Source organism: Callionymus lyra, chromosome 4 (genome assembly GCF_982586985.1).
Source record: "Callionymus lyra chromosome 4, fCalLyr1.hap1.1, whole genome shotgun sequence".
Classification (NCBI taxonomy): Eukaryota; Metazoa; Chordata; class Actinopteri; order Syngnathiformes; family Callionymidae; genus Callionymus; species Callionymus lyra.
Genome location: NC_141821.1, coordinates 10,697,277 through 10,715,899, shown reverse-complemented (window position 1 = coordinate 10,715,899; position 18,623 = coordinate 10,697,277). Strand labels below are relative to the sequence as shown.

At 39.8% G+C, this 18,623-nt stretch overlaps 1 protein-coding gene across 5 annotated transcripts in view; it reads left to right on the top strand.

Moving 5' to 3' along the window:
- Window positions 1–15,110, top strand: part of arhgap12b (Rho GTPase activating protein 12b) — a 58,784-nt gene extending 43,674 nt beyond the window's left edge. Inside the window, exons 3-18 of one of the 5 annotated variants that reach the window (XM_087788745.1) lie at window positions 1,314–1,595; window positions 2,820–2,960; window positions 3,040–3,120; window positions 4,140–4,262; window positions 6,049–6,114; window positions 6,337–6,398; window positions 7,560–7,641; window positions 7,779–7,871; window positions 10,011–10,214; window positions 10,851–10,953; window positions 11,020–11,139; window positions 11,220–11,318; window positions 11,523–11,600; window positions 12,460–12,594; window positions 12,672–12,777; window positions 14,046–14,746. In XM_087788745.1, the coding sequence (XP_087644871.1) occupies window positions 1,314–1,595; window positions 2,820–2,960; window positions 3,040–3,120; window positions 4,140–4,262; window positions 6,049–6,114; window positions 6,337–6,398; window positions 7,560–7,641; window positions 7,779–7,871; window positions 10,011–10,214; window positions 10,851–10,953; window positions 11,020–11,139; window positions 11,220–11,318; window positions 11,523–11,600; window positions 12,460–12,594; window positions 12,672–12,777; window positions 14,046–14,220 (1,950 nt within the window). In that variant the 3' untranslated portion in view covers window positions 14,221–14,746. Of the gene's footprint in view, window positions 1–1,313; window positions 1,596–2,819; window positions 2,961–3,039; window positions 3,121–4,139; window positions 4,263–6,048; window positions 6,115–6,336; window positions 6,399–7,559; window positions 7,642–7,778; window positions 7,872–10,010; window positions 10,215–10,850; window positions 10,954–11,019; window positions 11,140–11,219; window positions 11,319–11,522; window positions 11,601–12,459; window positions 12,595–12,671; window positions 12,778–14,045 lie in introns of all 5 variants that reach the window. The other 4 variants (XM_087788741.1, XM_087788742.1, XM_087788744.1 and 1 more) reach the window with 4 other exon arrangements.
- The last annotated feature ends 3,513 nt before the right edge of the window (window positions 15,111–18,623 follow it).

Genomic DNA, 18,623 nt, shown 5'->3' with positions numbered 1-18,623 from the left:
TGTCGGTCCCTCGCAGCTCATCGGGTTCTCTTTCCATCCTCTTAAAAAAAATGCTGCGACTGGATCCGTGATGCGTTAATGAGGCGACAACATCAGGCTTTTTTAACAGTCGGCGCCGTTGAAACTCGGGTTTCGAGCGAACATGAGGTCGTGTTTAATTTGACTGTGTGCACATTCTGGCTTCAAAGCTCGGGGAACAACGAATCCAAAATGATGTGCAGAGTTTGAGGTAACCATGGAGACGCCGTGACGGTTGCCGACGATCATGCGGTGACCTTCGAAAAGCTGCCAGGTTTCTTGTGTTGAATCTGAGGAGCTCGTTTTTTTGTTGTTGTTTGGAATGATGTAAAGAACTGAGCCTGAAACTAATGTGGCACATTTTTTGTCAACGTTGAACTCTCTTAACTAGTTCACGGGTGGAGATTACAATGTCATCCACATACGAGGGTGTCGTCAGTATATGTGTGTATCGTTAAAAACCTAGAAATGTACCAAGTATATATTTGTAGTATTGTCGAGTACTTGACTCTGGTGCAGAATTTACAGACCACATGACTTTTGACTGAAGTCGTAACTGCTTTCATTTGTTTTAAAAAACAAAATATGTCAAAACGTCAGCTTTAAAAGCTGCAGGAATCAGCTGTATCCCCTTGTCCTCAGTCATTAAGAGGGGATCTCTTGCCGTACTTTGTTGTTCCTTCAGCTGTCAGCCTTGAATGTTTGCATTTCAATTGTAAATTAAAAAATAAATAATATGAAAGCCAAGAAAGAAAGAAAAGAACCCAACAATTAAAAAATATTACATATAAAAAAATATAAACAGTGCTGTTGAACATTCAAATGCATATTGATTTTTTTTTTCTTACACCCCTAGTTGTCAGGGCTGGACTGATGGAACAATAAGAGCATTTTTATTGTGTGCAAACTTTATTTAAATATCCTTGGAACAAATAATTAACATGACAATGTAATATTGAGGTGATTAAAAAAAAAAAAAAAAAAAGTCCTTTTTTTTTACAATTTATTTTGATTTATTATGAGATACTAGGAATTTTCAAATATAAAAATATGTCCTGTGACTTTAACATGTTATAATTGGAGTTGAAATGGTAAGGTAAGGTAGGGTAAAACTTTATTGATCCCTAATTCATTATATAATTCATTATGTAATTCATTATATAATTATTACTACTAAAAACACAAATGAATACAGTCAACATGTGGCCTCGGGTATAGTGGACTTTGATCTTGAAAATCCTTGACAGAATGTATAGGAATAACGTGGATTTCCTCTCCTGGTTTTTTTTCCTCAGACGACGTCACCCACAGGTCAAGGTCGCTCCGACTCCCCCGTCTACACTAACCTCCAGGAGCTAAAGATCTCTCAGTCCAGCCTGCCGCCCGTCCCCTCCGGCTCCCCCCTGCACGTCCTGGGCGACTGGGAGACGCACAAGGACCTGAGCGGCCGACACTTCTACTACAACCGGGCCACCGGGGAGCGGACCTGGAAGCCTCCTCGGACCCGGGACAACAACGGCGGCAGCAGCACCAGCAGCAGCAACAGGGCGGACAGTCAAGGCACCGTGGACAGTGAGGTGAGTCATGGATATGAGACCAAACCTGAGGGTTTGTTATTGATGTCTGAAGTGTTATAGTGACATTAAAATATATATAAATATATTTTACTTTTTTCAATCATTCAGCAGTAAGTACATGTGTCAATATGAGGAAGCTGTAGTTTCCTTTCATGTTGCAATTTCCTGCCCAACAACACCACGTTAGTTCAGCCTTGTAGTCGAAGAGGATAAACATCTATTTGTCGTCCTTGAATTATCAGAAAAAGAAACTTAAGTCAGAATCTTTAAAACATGGATCAGTATTTCATGCGCCGTTGTGCCCCCCCCCCAAAAAAAACAAAACATGTTATTAACAAATGTTTAGTAACAATTGCAAGTAACTTTCCATAGATTCAAATATCTAGAAACAAATCTGAATATTTAAATACAAGCAAACAAACATGGCAATGTAAAATTGTATAAAAAAGTTGTAAAATTCATTAATTCTCTTTTGATTTATTATGACATACCAGGAATTCACAGTCACAGTTTAAATGGCAATTAATAACATAATAATTAGATAATACTGCTACACAATTGAGGAAAAACTTCACCTGCGGCCAAATATTACTCATAAATGCGAGGCGCAATAATAATAATAAATAATAATAATAATGATGATAATAAATAATAATATTAATGATAAATAATAATAATGATAATAATAATAATAATAATATTAATGATAAATAATAATAATGATAATAAATAGTAATAATAATAATGCACAGCTACAGACTACAAATGTCTGGTCAAAGGTCATAACTAAGCATCATGTTGGGATCTAATCATTATTGATCCTGACATTGATATATTGATCCACAACATGAAATGAACATTATCAAATGTTTGCTGAACTTGATGGTCTTTAAACATGTCGTGTGATGATGGAACGTATAGCGGTAATGCTAACACCATTAGCTGTAATAACCACCTGCTAAATGTATTAACTCTATTTGTAATTATGTGTAAAACTATGTTTATTTTGATTATAAAAAACAAATATGCTGCGTTCAAGGACACCTCACAGCTGGAGAACGAATAACGCGTCACATACATGATGCTCTTTACATTTCCAATATAAGTAGTTTTGTATTTCATTTTTGTTGCTATTTATAGGAGTCTATGCTAAGTGTAGAAGTTTATTTAATCCGTTTCAAACTATGTGTTCGTCAATTTGATGAGTTGTTCATTTCTCTCCAGCCTCTCTCCTCGGAGGAGAACTGCCACAGCACCCACTCCAGTCAGTCCGACAGCCAGTACGGATCGCCCCCTAGAGGCTGGTCGGAGGAGCTGGACGAGCATGGACACACGCTCTTCGTGTCCGAGTTCACTCAGGAGAAGGTGCTGCAGTTTACTTTACTGTTGTGTGTGTGTGTGTGTGTGTGTGTGTGTGTGCTGATGTTGGAACTGTTGTGTTCAGTGGATCAAGCACGTGGACGAACAGGGTCGACCGTACTACTACAGCGCTGATGGATCCAGGTCTGAGTGGGAGCTGCCTAAAGTAAGACCCTCGGCTTTTGTAAATGTGCTTATCATTACCTGTAGAACACACACCTTTACACACGATACAAGTACATTCACACACTAAAAACACATTTGAACGCACACACCAGCACAAGGACATGAACGCATACATTTAACCAAGTTGACATACAGACTAGACACACACACACACAAACACACACACACATACATACAAAAAACACAACAAAATACACAAGAACACACACACACACAAATAAACGCAACAAGACACACACAAATAAACGCAACAAGACACACACACATACAAATAAACACAACAAAACACACACACATACAAGTAAACGCAACAAAACAAACATAGAAAAAACACACACACACACATACAATAAACACAACAAAATGCGCATGGACACACAAATGAATGCAACAAAACACACATGCATACAAATAAACAAAATAAAACGCACACATAAACAAGAAAAAACATGCATACAAATAAACACAACAAAACACACACAAATACCTACAAATAAACACAACAAAACACACACACATACAAATAAACGCAACAAAACAAACAAAAAAACACACCGAAACACACACACATACAAGTAAACACAACAACATGCGCATGCACACACAAATTAATGCAACAAAACACACATGCTTACAAATAAACAAAACACATGCATACAAATAGACAAAATAAAACACACAAATAAACAAAACAAAACCCATACAAAAAATACAAAAAAACATAAAAATATTAACACACATTCACTGTCCAAGTCAGACGCACACTAAATCATACACTGTAGAACAAAACGTATGTTTAAAATCTGTAAAAGTTACACACAAACATCCAAGTCACACAAATGGCCAAAGGAAGCTGTCAAAAAGGGTCACAATGACCCACAATCGACAAACTGCGCACACCTGATCTGACTAGAAGTTCCCACCGCACACAGTTACAACAACACACTTGTGTGAACCATCACTAGCACCGGCTCTGAACGCTGAGGTTTTCTCCTGCAGTACAACGTCTCTCCTCAGCCGGACGAGGCGCCCAAGAGTCGCAGCCTGGAGAGGAAGCAGCCGGAGCCCATCGTGCTGACCAAGTGGAGACACAGCACCTACGTCCTGGACCTCAACGACAAGGTAAACCTGTGACCGTCTGAGACTCTCGGACAGAAGGATTTTAACCGGAATCCCAGATGAAGTTGTGTCGACTTAAGAAGCCGCTGAAGAAAAAATACTAGAGTGACAAGAATCCAATTAGAAGTAATATTTTAGTGTGTACTGTTTAATTTTATTCAAGTTTTGGTAGATTATACTGCTACACAATTGAGGAAAAACATGCAACCAAATATAACTCATAAATGCGAGGCGCAATAATAATATTAATAATAATGATGATAATAAATAATAATAATATTAATGCTAAATAATAATAGAAGTAATGTTTTAGTGTGTACTGTTTAATTTTATTCAAGTTTTAGTAGAGAGATCATGTATACACGATAATAGTGTTTTTGTGTGCGAGTCTAACAGTCAAGGGTGAAGTAAGTAATGCAACATTTTAAATACAACATGTTTCAAGTGTAGCCTTTAACTCAACAGTGCTTTTCCCTTTATTTCTCTTTGCTTGAATATACAAGTAAAACACTTCAAGAAACATCAGCAGAAATGCACAAAACGACAACAATATACACAAAAATAAGTACATTGACTAATGCACAACATCACACACACGTGTGGTGACACACAATCCATAAGCGCAGACAAGATAAAACATACAAGCTTGTGACACTGACAAACACAAAGTTGTGTTGACTTGTGTCACTTAAATCCGAATCCATTCATCAAAAAAGTACTCACTCCGAGAAAAACGCGATTCACAAAATTCCTAGATTGGCAGGATAGACGTTGTGATGTAATCCCAGACTTAATCCCGTGTGTGGGTCAGCGCACGTGTGGTCGCTCGACACGCGGCCAGCATTAGCCGATGTGTGTTGATCAGAGTTTAAATGACGATCCTGCTTCGACAAGAAGCTCTTGAAAATCCCTCGCTGCGAAAATGAAATAAAAGCGTGTTAAAGGAAAAGTAGAGGATGTTTGGTTAGAATATTTTGTTTTTATTTATTATTTTATTGCTTATTTGAATGCCGGAATGTTCTTGAAACAATATTTTAGTTTAATATTTGCTTCCTTTAAAAAGTTATACTTCAAAAATATATATTGGAATAAATGTACTACTTTCCAGGTTTGTTTTAACTAACGTTACACAATGTTTTGATGGATATCAATTCTGTGGGATTCAAACATGTTGTTTCTGGCGCCCTCTCATGTCTGAACATTGTAACTACAACGTCAAAAAATACTTACCGTTCAAGTCAAGTTCCTTTATTGTCAAATATGCATGTATTAAGACATGCAGCATAAATGAAATTGTGGTCTTCTCGTTGCCAATTTTTAACAAAAATTGTTAACATTTTTGGCCAATAGCAAAGTCGAGGAACAACAAATACAATCCACGACCACCTGTAGTCTGAAGTCTGTCTCTGCTCTGGTGGTTTTTGTTGCAGTTGTCGTTCAAACTCTGGCGCTTCGGTTCCGAGCCACATAAGAAGAGAGTCCGTCTGTCTCTGTACCACCGTAAAGTCGGTACCGCTCTCAAAGAAACGTGATCAGATAGTTGTTGTTTTTTTAGAAATGTGTTGTTTTAATGACGCGCATCTCTCTGGTGATTCATGATGAACGTCTTCTCTTCGATACCAACTTCTCTCTCTGACTAACATCTCCTCTAACATGGTTCTAAGATGAGATCCTGATGAAATAACTGAACCATCTCTGTTGATCAGAGGTCCATGAGATCCTACTAATGTCCACCGGCATCACTTCTCTCTCCTGCACTAGTGTGTTCACACGTGTCTCTCGTTGTCAGGAGGTCCAGAAGCAGAGCTCTCCGGACTCTGACTCCTGCCCATCGTCTCCTAAACTTCCCCTGACCGTTAGTATCCCAGACCTTCTTGTTTGTGTGCATGACCACCTGCTGCTGCGTCCTCTCACCGCCACACGCTCATCTTTTGGGGGGAATCTCTGTAGTCACATGGCGCCCTCTAGTGGTGGAGCAGTGATACGATCTATCTCATCTGCTTCTGAAGCTTCACTGCGTGTGTTTGTGTGTTTGTGTTTAAACGTGTAACTAATTTACTCCCGTCTTCCTTCACAGCCTTCGGAGAAGTGCGGGGTTCTTAATGTCACCAAAATCACGGAGAACGGCAAGAAAGTCAGGTGAGAGGATTGAACGGATTGAGTATGTTTTCAAGAGTTGCAACATTTTTAAATATAATAACTATATTTATATATATTAAAGTATAAATGAGACAATATGTGGTCAATTCTTCAGAAAGAGTGATGGTCTGTGATGTCTAGAGGGTCTGAGTGTAAAGATGACACTCGAGTTTGGATTCTAAATTTTATGTAGAATTTTAAAATTCAAAATTACATGATAAATGATTAGAAAATACATAAAATAATGTATGTGTGAAAATAAATGTGAAATACAAATTTATTAAAGGGGAACTAATGTGTACTTTATAAAGTTCACCCCCGTCTGAAATCTCGGCGAACGAGGGGTTATGAGAGCGTACTGAATCATGACATGATAATGGACAGCAGAGAAGAACGTCTGCTTTGTTTATACAACGAGTCTCTTAGAGGTGAAAACTTCCCCGATTGATGACGCACAGCGACAGAACTCAATGTTTGACCAATCACAGCCGAGTGTTCGTGGTTATGGTTAACGACATTTAATCTACAGAAAAAACAAGAATTATTAAAATAGAGTTTTGTACAAACATACATATAGTGATGAGTACAAATCAACATATTACATGCTCTTTAAATAATTCCTACATTTTTATAAATAATTTAAAAGTAAATATTTAACTTGTAATTGACATTTTTCAAGTTTTGCCATTTTAAACAGAGCAGTAATTATGAAAATGATGTTTAAAACAAACTTAATATAATTATATATTAATTTCTAATAATAACCCAAAAGTGATTTGCTCTTGGGCAGGGGTCTCAAACTTTTTAGTTTATCGTACAATGTCAGACGGTTAATAATGAAAAGAGTTGGAGAAACAATAGGTTATAAACAATTAACATAAAGGTCAGATGAATGAGAACCATCACATGACATGTAATTATATATATGGCTTTTAATTACATAGTAAAGATGGAACATATTAAGAAAGAAACTTGTACATTTGTTAAAAAAATGGCCCAAATTTACAGTAAAACCACTAAAGAAATCCACAAAACCTTAAACCATTAAATAAAAAATCAAATGTGGATCAAATATTCCAGGTTAAAACCGACCCTGCAGCCAAGTTTCTTAAAGAAATATATGTTTCCTCCTCTGATACCTGCTGTGGCGTGTGCCTGCAGGAAGAACTGGGCGTCGGCGTGGACGGTGCTCCAGGGTTCCTCGCTGCTCTTCGCCAAGGGTCAGGGTGCGAGCACCAGCTGGGTAAGTACCTCCTCCCGTCGGGCTTCTCCCCCCCCTCCCTGAAGCCCCTCCTCCACGATTCTACCTGGTCTTCATGGAAAAACCTTTCCGCGGCTCTGAACTGTGTCGTTCCTGTGTTTACTGCTTCTCTCCTCAAGTCTTACTATCGCAGCGGCTCCATCCCGGAGCTGCTCCTCACGCTGCTGAGCAGCTGGAAGCGCTCGCTCAAGCCCCGTCCTGCCGTCTCCTTTGTGAACTGTGGGCCCGTTCAGGCTGCCACTGTATGTCCCTCTCTCTGCATGAGCTGCTGCCTGTTCTTCTGCCGGCTCGCTTCCGAAGCTCCTCCTTAAAAATATTCACGATTAACTCGACCTCCTTTTTTCTGGCTCCTGCCTTTTTTTTTTTTTTCATTCTTGCAGGGGTGTCAAACTGGTCCAGAAAAGGGCCGAGACGGTGCAGGTTTTTGTTCCAACCAAGTGAAGCGCACCTGAGTTAACGAATCAGGCGTCGGCTTAAAGAGCAACACCAGACTGTTAGTCAATTGATTACTGTCTTCAGACGCCTGATTGGTTCAACTATAATGTGCTTGACTGGTTGGATCCAAAACCTGTACCGGCTCTGCCCTCCTCTGGACCAGTTTGACACCTGTGTAATGAGGCTCCTGAAGGTCTGCTCGTGTGAACTATTAACACGTCTGTTGACTTCTGACCGACGGTCTTCACCTTAAATAACCCATTAAAAAAGTGTGAGAACTAGCTTGCTTGTGGCCTTGGCTCCTGTAAGATATGAGTGATGTCTAAAAGTCTTTGTATTTCTATATGAAGAGCTAGAACTTTTTTTTCAAATATATTGTTTGGTTAATTTAAGTTATTGGAAGAATATAAATGTGGTTAAAAATAGAAATTTGGAAAGTTTGCTGTTTCATGAAGCCTCGTTGACTGTCTCGCCACTAAAAAGTGTTTTTTTTTTTTTCTTATTTACTATCAATCGATTAGAAATGATAAATAATAAAATAAAAGTTATCGAGCTATTCACAGTCTTGGATTGTGAATTATTGTTATTAATCAAACGTTTTTAAATCTACTTTTAAACTCGAGCATTTAAACATAAAAGCACATTAAGAAGGGGGTTCAGGAGAATTAAATAACAAAAACAAAATGTTTGTTGGCCGTTGTCATAGCTTAGGTGAGTTTTTTGTTTTTATTCAGTGAAGTTTATTTAAAAAAATTAAAGTTATTTGAAAGAAATCTAAAGTAAATTTGCTTGGTGTGAGCTTGCGGCGGTCGCAACACACGCCATCCTCCGTTGCCACGACAACAGCAGTGACGCCAGCAGTGAGCATGACACTAATATATTGTGTTGATCATTTCTCCTTCACTAATTGTTCATTAGTGTGATTTTTAACACTAATAATCCGAGTTTTCAAGGAGCAAACATGGATGTTCTTTACTATCCACGTCGTACTGCTGCTTCCTCTGCACCAAACACTCGCCCTCTCTCTCTCCCTCTCTCTCTCTCTCTCTCTCCCTCTCTCTCTCTCTCCCCTCTCCTCTCTCTCTCTCTCTTTCTCTCTCTCCCCCTCTCTCTCTCTCTCCCCCTCTCTCTCTCTCTTTCTCTCTCTCTCTCTCTCTCTCCCCCCTCTCTCTCTCCCCCCTCACCCCCTTCTCTCTCCCCCCTCTCTCTCTCTCTCCCCATCTTTCTATCCCCCTCTTTCTCTCTCGCTCTCTCTCCCCCCTCTCTCTCTCCCCCTCTTTCTCTCCCCCTCTATATCTCTCTCTCTCACCCCCTCTCTCTCTCTTTCTCTCTCTCTCCCCCCTCTCTCTCTCTCTCTCCCCCTCACCCCCCCTCTCTCACTCTCTCTCTCTCTCTCCCCCTCTTTCTCTCCCCCTCTTTCTCTCCCCCTCTCTCTCTCTCTCTCTCACCCCCTCTCTCTCTCTTTCTCTCTCTCTCCCCCCTCTCTCTCTCTCTCTCCCCCTCACCCCCCCTCTCTCACTCTCTCTCTCTCTCTCCCCCTCTTTCTATCCCCCTCTTTCTCTCTCGCTCTCTCTCCCCCCTCTCTCTCTCTCCCCCTCTATATCTCTCTCTCTCTCCCCCCTCTCTCTCTTTCTCTCCCCCTCTATCTCTCTCTCCCCCTCTCTCTCTCTCTCTCTCTCCCCCCTCTCTTCCCCCTCTCTCTCTCTCTCTCCCCTCTCTTTCTCTCCCCCTCTCTCTCTCTCTCCCCCTCTCTCTCTCTCTCCCCCTCTCTCTCTCTCTCTCTCTCTCCCCCCTCTCTTCCCCCTCTCTCTCTCTCTCTCCCCTCTCTTTCTCTCCCCCTCTCTCTCTCTCTCCCCCTCTCTCTCTCTCTCTCTCCCCCCTACCGCCTCACTAACGTCCCTCTTGCTCCCCCTCAGAAGTTCGGAGGGAACCAGTCCAAGCCGGAGTTCACGGTGGATCTGCGCGGCGGCTCGGTGGACTGGGCGTCCAAGGACAAGTCCAGCAAGAAGCACGTGATGGAGCTGAAGACCCGGCAGGGAACGGACCTGCTGATCCAGTCCGAGATTGACAGCGTCATCAGCGACTGGTACCGGGCCCTGACGGAGGCCATCAACACCCACGTGAGTGGACCCGAGTCCGGACCGTCCAGAGATCGATGTAGGAGTGTGTGTTGGAAAGAATCTTGCGATACGACAAGTGTCACGATATATACGGACAACTTTATATATATATGTGTAGTATTGTCGAGTACTTGACTCTGGTGTTGCAGTATTTACAGACCACATGACTCTTGACGAAGTCGTAACTACGTTAATTTGTTCTCAAACCAAAATATGTCCAAACGTCAGCTTTAAAAGCCGCTGGAGTCACTGTATCCTCTCGTCCTCAGTCATAGCTTGTTTTTTAGCGGTATTTCATTGTTCCTGTAGCTGTGGAGGACGTAGCGACTGCTGCCATCTAGTGTCCGGAAGTGTAATTGCAAAACGAATATGTGAATACACCGTTAATATTCGCATGTTATTTGTAAAGTAAATATTTTTTGTTTATTTTACAGACAATGTTTTAAAATTTAAAATAAATATGGTAAAACATTTGCAATGATTTAAAGGCGATAAAATATTGCGAATTTTTTTTGAGTGTATGGATATCCAAGACTGGACTGTGTACAGTTCTAGATTTTTGAGTGTAAGGATATTTTCCCCTAAAAAGACAGGGGGCGCTATACTTGCTCACCAACAAGTCGGATTTGTTCCCAGGTGTGGGAGTCCGACGAGGCCATCGAGGAGGACATGCCCGACTCCCCCGGCTCCGAGAAACAGGACAGAGAAAAGGACCCCCGAGACTCCAAGAAGAACCGAGGTGAGACCCTTAAGCGAAGGTGTCCTGGAGGATCAGAGTGTCTCACGTGCACACGTACCCCCACAGCCATGAAGACCTCGGTCAGCATGGACGCGTCCGACCAGAAGAAGACCAGACTGAAGCTGAAGAAGTTCCTGACGCGACGGCCCACCTACCAGGCGGTCCGGGACAAGGGCTACATCAAAGGTACCAGCGGGAGATCTCTCGAGTTGTCGTCATCGTTGTCGTCGCTCATCACCGAGTTGTGCGTTTGTTGCCGTGCACAGATCAGGTGTTCGGCTGCAGCCTGACCAGCCTGTGTCAGCGCGAGAACACGTCGGTGCCGAACTTTGTCACGATGTGTATCGACCACGTGGAGAACACCGGTGAGTTCATGGACCTGCATCTGAAGATCTTTTTAAGAGTCTGAAAATCTTCTAATTCATGTGAGATTTTGTTTACTTTATTTAACCTGATCGAGCAGAATCGTGTGTATGTGCGCAGGTGCTGCCCTCTTGCGGTCAGAACAGGAACATCCATTTCTAGCTGCTTTCATAGATGCTGATGGATTTTGTGTGTGTGTGCTGCAGGTCTGAGTGTGGACGGGTTGTACCGAGTCAGCGGGAACCTGGCTGTGATCCAGAAGCTCCGCTTTGCTGTCAATCATGGTGAGACCCAGATGAAGTCCTGGTGCTTCAAGATATTGTCATGAAGAATTCAAAAGATCTTTTGTTGAGATGAAAAGGTAAATGTTGGGTTATAATTGCAGACCTGTATTAAAATCTACTTCAAGGATACATCGAAGATGAAAACACCTAAAAGTATTTTAATTAATAATATCTAAATATATTTGATTTAAGGTCTTCAATGTGATACCTGGTTACAGTCGTCCACATTTAAGTTTTTAATATTTTGCTAAACTTTTTACATATTGTTTCTCTAACTCTTTTCAATATATATATATTTTTAAACAGTTTTAATAGTTTCAACAACCATAATTACTTTGGTCAACTATATTTTATTAGAATTTACTATTCATATTATTATTATGATTATTTTTATTATTGTTGTTGTTCTAGTTTCTTGTAATTTATTTTTATTTTACGTCATTTTCATTAGTTTCATTTTACACTTCTAAATGTATTTATTTTTATTTTCAAGAACAATTTAATTATCTAAACCATCTAAAAATGTCTTGTAATTATTTAATATATATAATATATCTAAACCTCTTTTATGGGTTTGTGTCTTTTAAATGTAGTTTTTGTTTAAATATCAAAGTTATTAATTAATTGTTAATTACATAGTCATTAATTTATTAATTCTTATCAAAAGAACTGTACAATTCTACCTCAAATATTATCTGAAAATAACTTTAATTCTATTACTTATTTACTGCATTATTTAGTATATTTATTTTTACATGAGGGGCTATAATATTCTATATTCTTCATGCAAATCATCTTGGTCATACATTTAATTAATTATTAAATAACAGAAAATATAACTATACTTTCTGTGGCTCAGATGAGCAGTTGGACCTGAACGACAGTAAGTGGGAGGACATCCACGTCACCACCGGAGCTCTGAAGATGTTCTTCAGAGAGCTGTCCGAGCCTCTCTTCACCTACAACTCCTTCGAGGACTTCGTCGAGGCCATCAGTGAGTTCTCCTGCATGTTTACGCAGGAACACGTGTGTCCACCAGATGGCGCCACTGACGCACCTTCTCTCCTCCAGAGTGTTCCGACTACAAACAGAGGGTCGGTTCAATCCGAGACTTGATCAAGAAGTTGCCAAAACCGAACCAGGACACGATGCAGGTTCTCTTCAAACACCTGCGCAGGTACTGAGCACTTTTAAGATGGTCGCTTTTATTTATTTTTATTTGGAAGCACATTGACAAGCTTGTTCACTTACACAGGGTGTAGAAGATATGTGATCTAAAATGGATCATTATCACCATTATTTTAAAACTAAAATATATGTATTGAGACTTGAATGTTTTTATTTTGCGTTGGAAGTATATATGTTAGTTTTTAAAATAAAGCTGCATTTCTGTTATCGGTGTTGTGTACGCTGGGACATGTTAGCATGCTAGCATAAATAAACTCCGAAGTCAAGATGCAAAACATGTGGAATATTTCCTAAACTTCATTTTAGGCTTGAAACAGCAGCTATGATAGTATAGCATTTGCTTTGCTATTTTAAAAAATCAAAGACGCATTTTTATTCTGCTCTTGTTGTTTCTTATTAGCATGCTAACAATATTCTTTTTTAAATACAAAATTGTAGTCATGGTGGCGGATACTTTGTAGAAGAATATTTGTTTTATTTATGGAAGTATATCAGTTCCACCGAAATATTGAATTGTTGAATTTAACACTTAAAATACTGAAACCTTTTGGGATAAGTCTTATAAATAATTTTGAAATTATTGAAATTTAAACTCTTTGATTTAAAAAAAAATGTATTATTCTAATAATTAACCTTTTCGTTTTACAAATGGTTGAATAATAAAATAAACAACAATTGTTTAATATTTAAAATGTTAAATTCAACCATTCAATATTCTGATGGCACTTTATACATAAATAAATAAGTATATCTACTTGCATGTTTATTTTCTACACTTTAAGGCTAGTTAGAAAACACTTGTACAATGCACACTTTGGGACAGTGGTTAGTGTGTGTGTGTGTGTGTGTGTGTGTGTGTGTGTGTGTGTGTGTGTGTGTGTGTGTGTGTGTGTGTGTGTGTGTGTGTGTGTGTGTGTGTGTGTGTGTGTGTGTGTGTGTGTGTGTGTGTGTGTGTGTGTGTGTGTGTGTGTCTATTTAATATTCACCTTCATGATTGAGAGTTCGACAGTTTGAATTCCTGAATCATAAACTCTCCGGTACCAGTGACAGTTTCTCTTCTCCCTCCACACAAAGGTTGATCTGCAGCGTCGTTTGTTCACGATGACATTTGCGCCTGCAGTGATTTGCATTTATACGGCGGCGGCGGCGCTGTAACTTGTTCGCCGTGCGAGCTGTAAATGTCCTCGCTGACGCTGCAGGACTCGATGTTCCTCTCTGTGAACGTCTCCTGATTTAACGACGGCGTTCTTGTTCCAGGGTGATCGAGCTCGGCGAGGCCAACCGCATGACCACCCAGAGCGTCGCCATCGTGTTCGGACCCACGCTGCTGCGGCCCGAGACGGAGACGGGCAACATCGCCATCCACATGGTGTACCAGAACCAGATCGTGGAGCTGATCCTGCTGGAGTACGAGAGCGTGTTCGGCAGGTAGAGGCGGCGGCGGCGGCGGCTGGTTCTCCTCCTCCTCTCTGACTGTGGACCAAACATTGACCGTTTACACAAGCATGGCATTGCACTTAATAGTTTTGGGGTGGATTCATCACTGGAGGTGAAGTCCCGCCCTCATGCTGGAGTACCCCTCAGTCTCACTGGACGCCCCCCCCCCCCTCCCCACCCCCTTCGCAGGGTCATCTTCGAGCCATCTCTGCGCCCTCTTGTGGAGATAGTGTGCAACTACTGTGGTATTGAAGGCGCTTACGAGCTGAACTGGATCTTTGTGGTGTGTGAAGCCCCGCCCCCTTCTTTTGGCCCCGCCCCCCACGTGGTTCTGGATTCTGTGGGAAACCTAATCAGTGTTGTCTTTTTGCACTTGAACGAACTGGATTACAGACGGTGTCACCCCCCTCCTGACCCCCCACCCTCATATCGACCAGTGTTAAACCTCTCACCTGGAGGGTGAGGACGTACCTGTGTTGTGTGTGTGTGTGTCCGCTACATGAAATTACAAAAAAAAACAACTGAGCATCGTCGTTCAAAATTGTCGTGTCGTCCGAAGGTTTTTTTCCCCCAACGCCGCGGCCCCTCACCCGCCACTAACATGTACTAGCATCCGGGGGGCGCGAGCGAGGAAACCCGGACGGGGGGGCGAGCTCTCGGGGGGTCGAGTGTACAGCAACGGAAGCTTAGTTGTTAACGTGTTCTAGATGTGAATAGATGGTTCGACTCTTTTGTAAATTTCAGTTCCAAACACACACTCGTGAAGACGACAAAAAAAAGCGAGACTGTTGCACACGCGTGTGTCGGAGCGTCTCGGCTGCACATTCGAATGTAACTTTCAGGCTGTTGGTGAGAAATAAAGAAACTAAATGTTCAAACTGTGAATCGTCTTTTCAAAGCGTTTTTGTTTATGATGACTTGAAATAAAGCAGGTGGAAGAAGCTACATTTAACATTAGGGAAGGGTCAGTGAGGCTTCATGATACAGTGCCTACAGTCTTGGTTCGAATTTGATGCCAGGTTTCATTAAATTAGTAGATCAGAGCCAAAGATTATAAAGCAGAGATTTATAGTGGCCATTTTAAAATGAAGACACTGTATCATGATACTGCATCAACTGTGTCATGAAGCCTCACCATCCCATCACTAGTTGACATTAATAGTTGAAAAAAGTAAAATTTGTACATGATTGTCCACGGATTAAAAGTAGGGTTGCACAATATATAGAAAAAATATAGATATCGCGATATTGGCACGTGCGATATGCATATAGAAAACATGTGAGACAATTTATCATTGTTGTATAAATCAAGCATTTCTTAAATGCGCACTTCGACCAATCAGGTTCACGTTCTATAAAGTTGTCAATTTGTACTTCTATGTCTCGTTGATGTTTACGTCTCCGTCTGTCCGTGAACTATGCGGGGCAGCTTGCTAGACTCGGTTGCTATGGTGAAGCATCTTGACGGAACGCTGACTTAGCTCAGTATATACACAGAAGTTATACTAACTTATGATCTACTTAAACACTAGTGATCCAGTCACTCATCTCTTTCAACCTCCTTTGATAAAGCAACATATTGTAAGAACTTCTCGTCTCAGTTGTTTTCTTATAAGATCGTGAACTTCCAAACAAGTGTAAACCTGTCCGTCTTCACCATATGCTAATGAGCTAAGTTGTTAGTATCAGGTCATTTATAAAGTGTTATATATGCGTGTACAAGGAGGTGGAATTATTATTGATTTGATGACATCGCGACACGCCGGCGGCTCCTCTCTGATGTCGCTCAGTTTCACAGGAAACTGATGCAAGTCCCGCCAAACTGAGCGTTATAAGTGATATTTTTCTCCGATCACGTCGGCACCGAACCGCAGAAATAAACTAAAGGGAAATATCGCATCGTTTTCCTTCTCTACACCCCCAGACTACCCTACAGTACTTGTGCGTGCAGGGCAATTGTTTTTGTAGGTGAAAGAAAAGAATATGGCATTAATATCGATATCACAATTCAGGACATGAATATCGAATATCGCACATATTTATTGATGAAAGTGGGTTTAAAATACTTGTTTGTGTATTAATGTACATTGTTATAAGTGTGTGATGTTACTGCTGGAAGGTGACGTGAGGGATAAACACTATGATCAAATGTATTTTAGTTGTTTCTGTCAAAATAGTTTTTTCTGGGAGCTACAGCCTTAAACGATTAACACAAACACACGTGGGACTGAATTTGAAAAACACAAAAAAAATCTGCTGTGTTGAGAACAAATGCATGAAGAAGCTTAGTTTAGCATCAGCAGGTGCTTGTTGAGGCGTATTAGCATGCTAGCCTCAAAAATTGTCATTATCATTGTTGTCCAGTGAAATTCACATTTATTTTAAGATTTAAAACAAAAATACCTACTATTTGCATTCTGGTTTTGTTTTTTTAAAGCTATCATAACTGGAAAAGTGCTATATAAATACAAATTACTTACTTACTTACTTGAAAGGCATTAAATTGATGAACAGAAAAGTACATATAATAAATATTTTACTCTGTGTTACAGCTGTATTTTCAGTATGAGTATATATATATTTATTATTTATTTAATTTTACTAAATTTACGTAACAGAAATATAGATAAAAATAATCGCTAGTAGGCCTGAAAGTTTTTTTTTTTTTCAGTGAGCGGCTTATCTCACCTGTTCACTATCTGTGCACATGCGCAATCGTGTCTCAGCCGAGCGGCGGTGTATACGAATTTTACCTCTCAAAAAAAAGCTACACTCTTAAAAAAGTTTGGCAGCATTTAATCTGGAATATGTCGGATTATTGGATTAAACACACCTTTCATTCAATGGACGCACGTCTATGACGCGGAGAGAAAACAGGTCGGACTGTTGAAAGAGTCTCGGTAAGTGACTAATATGACACAAACACAAAGTGTTGGCTTGAATGAACATTTTATCAACGTGTATTTATGTTGAACGAAAGCTTTAACAACACCTTTAATATACGTTTAGTAACGGCTGGTAGTTTTAGTGTTTAGTTTAAATTCAGGTAAGTGAAGGCATCATTAGACTCTGATTGGCTGAGGAAAGGTGTTTGGTTTCCGGGTATGTTGTTCTCCTGTCAATCAAGCTTTTCCAATAAAGTTATTCAAAATACACAAAGTCAGACTGCAACGTTACATTTATTTACTTTTAAATACACACAGCCTGAAAAGGAGAACCATGTCGATGGAGACCTTTCTGATAAAAAAAATGTTATTATTATTATTTGTTTTATCAATAAAAAAACGGGGAAATTAAATACGCATTTCATACAGTCCACACTTTTTTCGTTTATTATCATTTGCTCATTATCGAAGGAACTTCTTGTTTTATTTTATCTTAATTAAAAAAAAGGTGAACTGACATGTTATTTCTAAAAGCATTGCAATGATTTAATTGAAGCCGTGATATGATCAGAAACTATATTAAAAAAGGAGATTTATTTTGCTTTATTTGTTGCAGCAGAAGTAGAAGAGACTCCTGATGTCACAAACAAAGCACGAATGAAAAATAACTTGTAAATTGTAGGTCAAAATAAAAGTCTCTATACTTAAACTTATTTACAGTAAATATTAATAAATACCATCCGTTTCTGTAAAATAAACGTTCTGTGTAGGATAAATATATATGTGAATAAGCATTTGTTGAAGTCATTGAAAGAGGAATACTCGGGTTAGAAGTTGTTACTGTTGAATGAATATTTAACTTCTTACACTTGTAAATCAAAGGTGTTAACGTCTACGCGTGTAAACAGTTGCAAGGATATCAAATCATAAATCAATGACTTTCTACACCGTTTGTTTTTCTCCTCCACTTTCATTTCTCACTGATGTATTCATGCCTACAAGTGACACTATGCTGCTCTTGACCAATGAGGGGTTTTCGTCACTTGATGCCGGACTCGATGTCAATAAAGTTTGGAGACATGTGTAACAACACAATTTATTTTTATAAATGATTGATAAAATATATGACAAGTGAAAGATTTTGGTTCATAGAGGAGTGTTTATAGTATTTAAACAGGGTTACAAATCTTCATAAATTACTAAGTAAATGTAGTACGGTTTTGTAGTATCACTCCTCAAGGAGGAATACTACAGTGACTCACAGATCAGCTTCATAGTTTTTATGATTTGAATGGATTTCTGAGTGCTGTCTGCCACATAAAAAGGATTTGTGGTCAGTATGTAAAACCAAAATAATGCATCAAGGTGCACCATTGATTTTTCAGAAAATAAAAGGATTTAAAGTACGCCTTATAGGCCGGAAAATACGGTAAATTAATTAAAGTGATGGATCTGCTATGTGGACAATAATTAAGTACCTTTTACGCAACGGTTCCAAACCCTCGACTACACA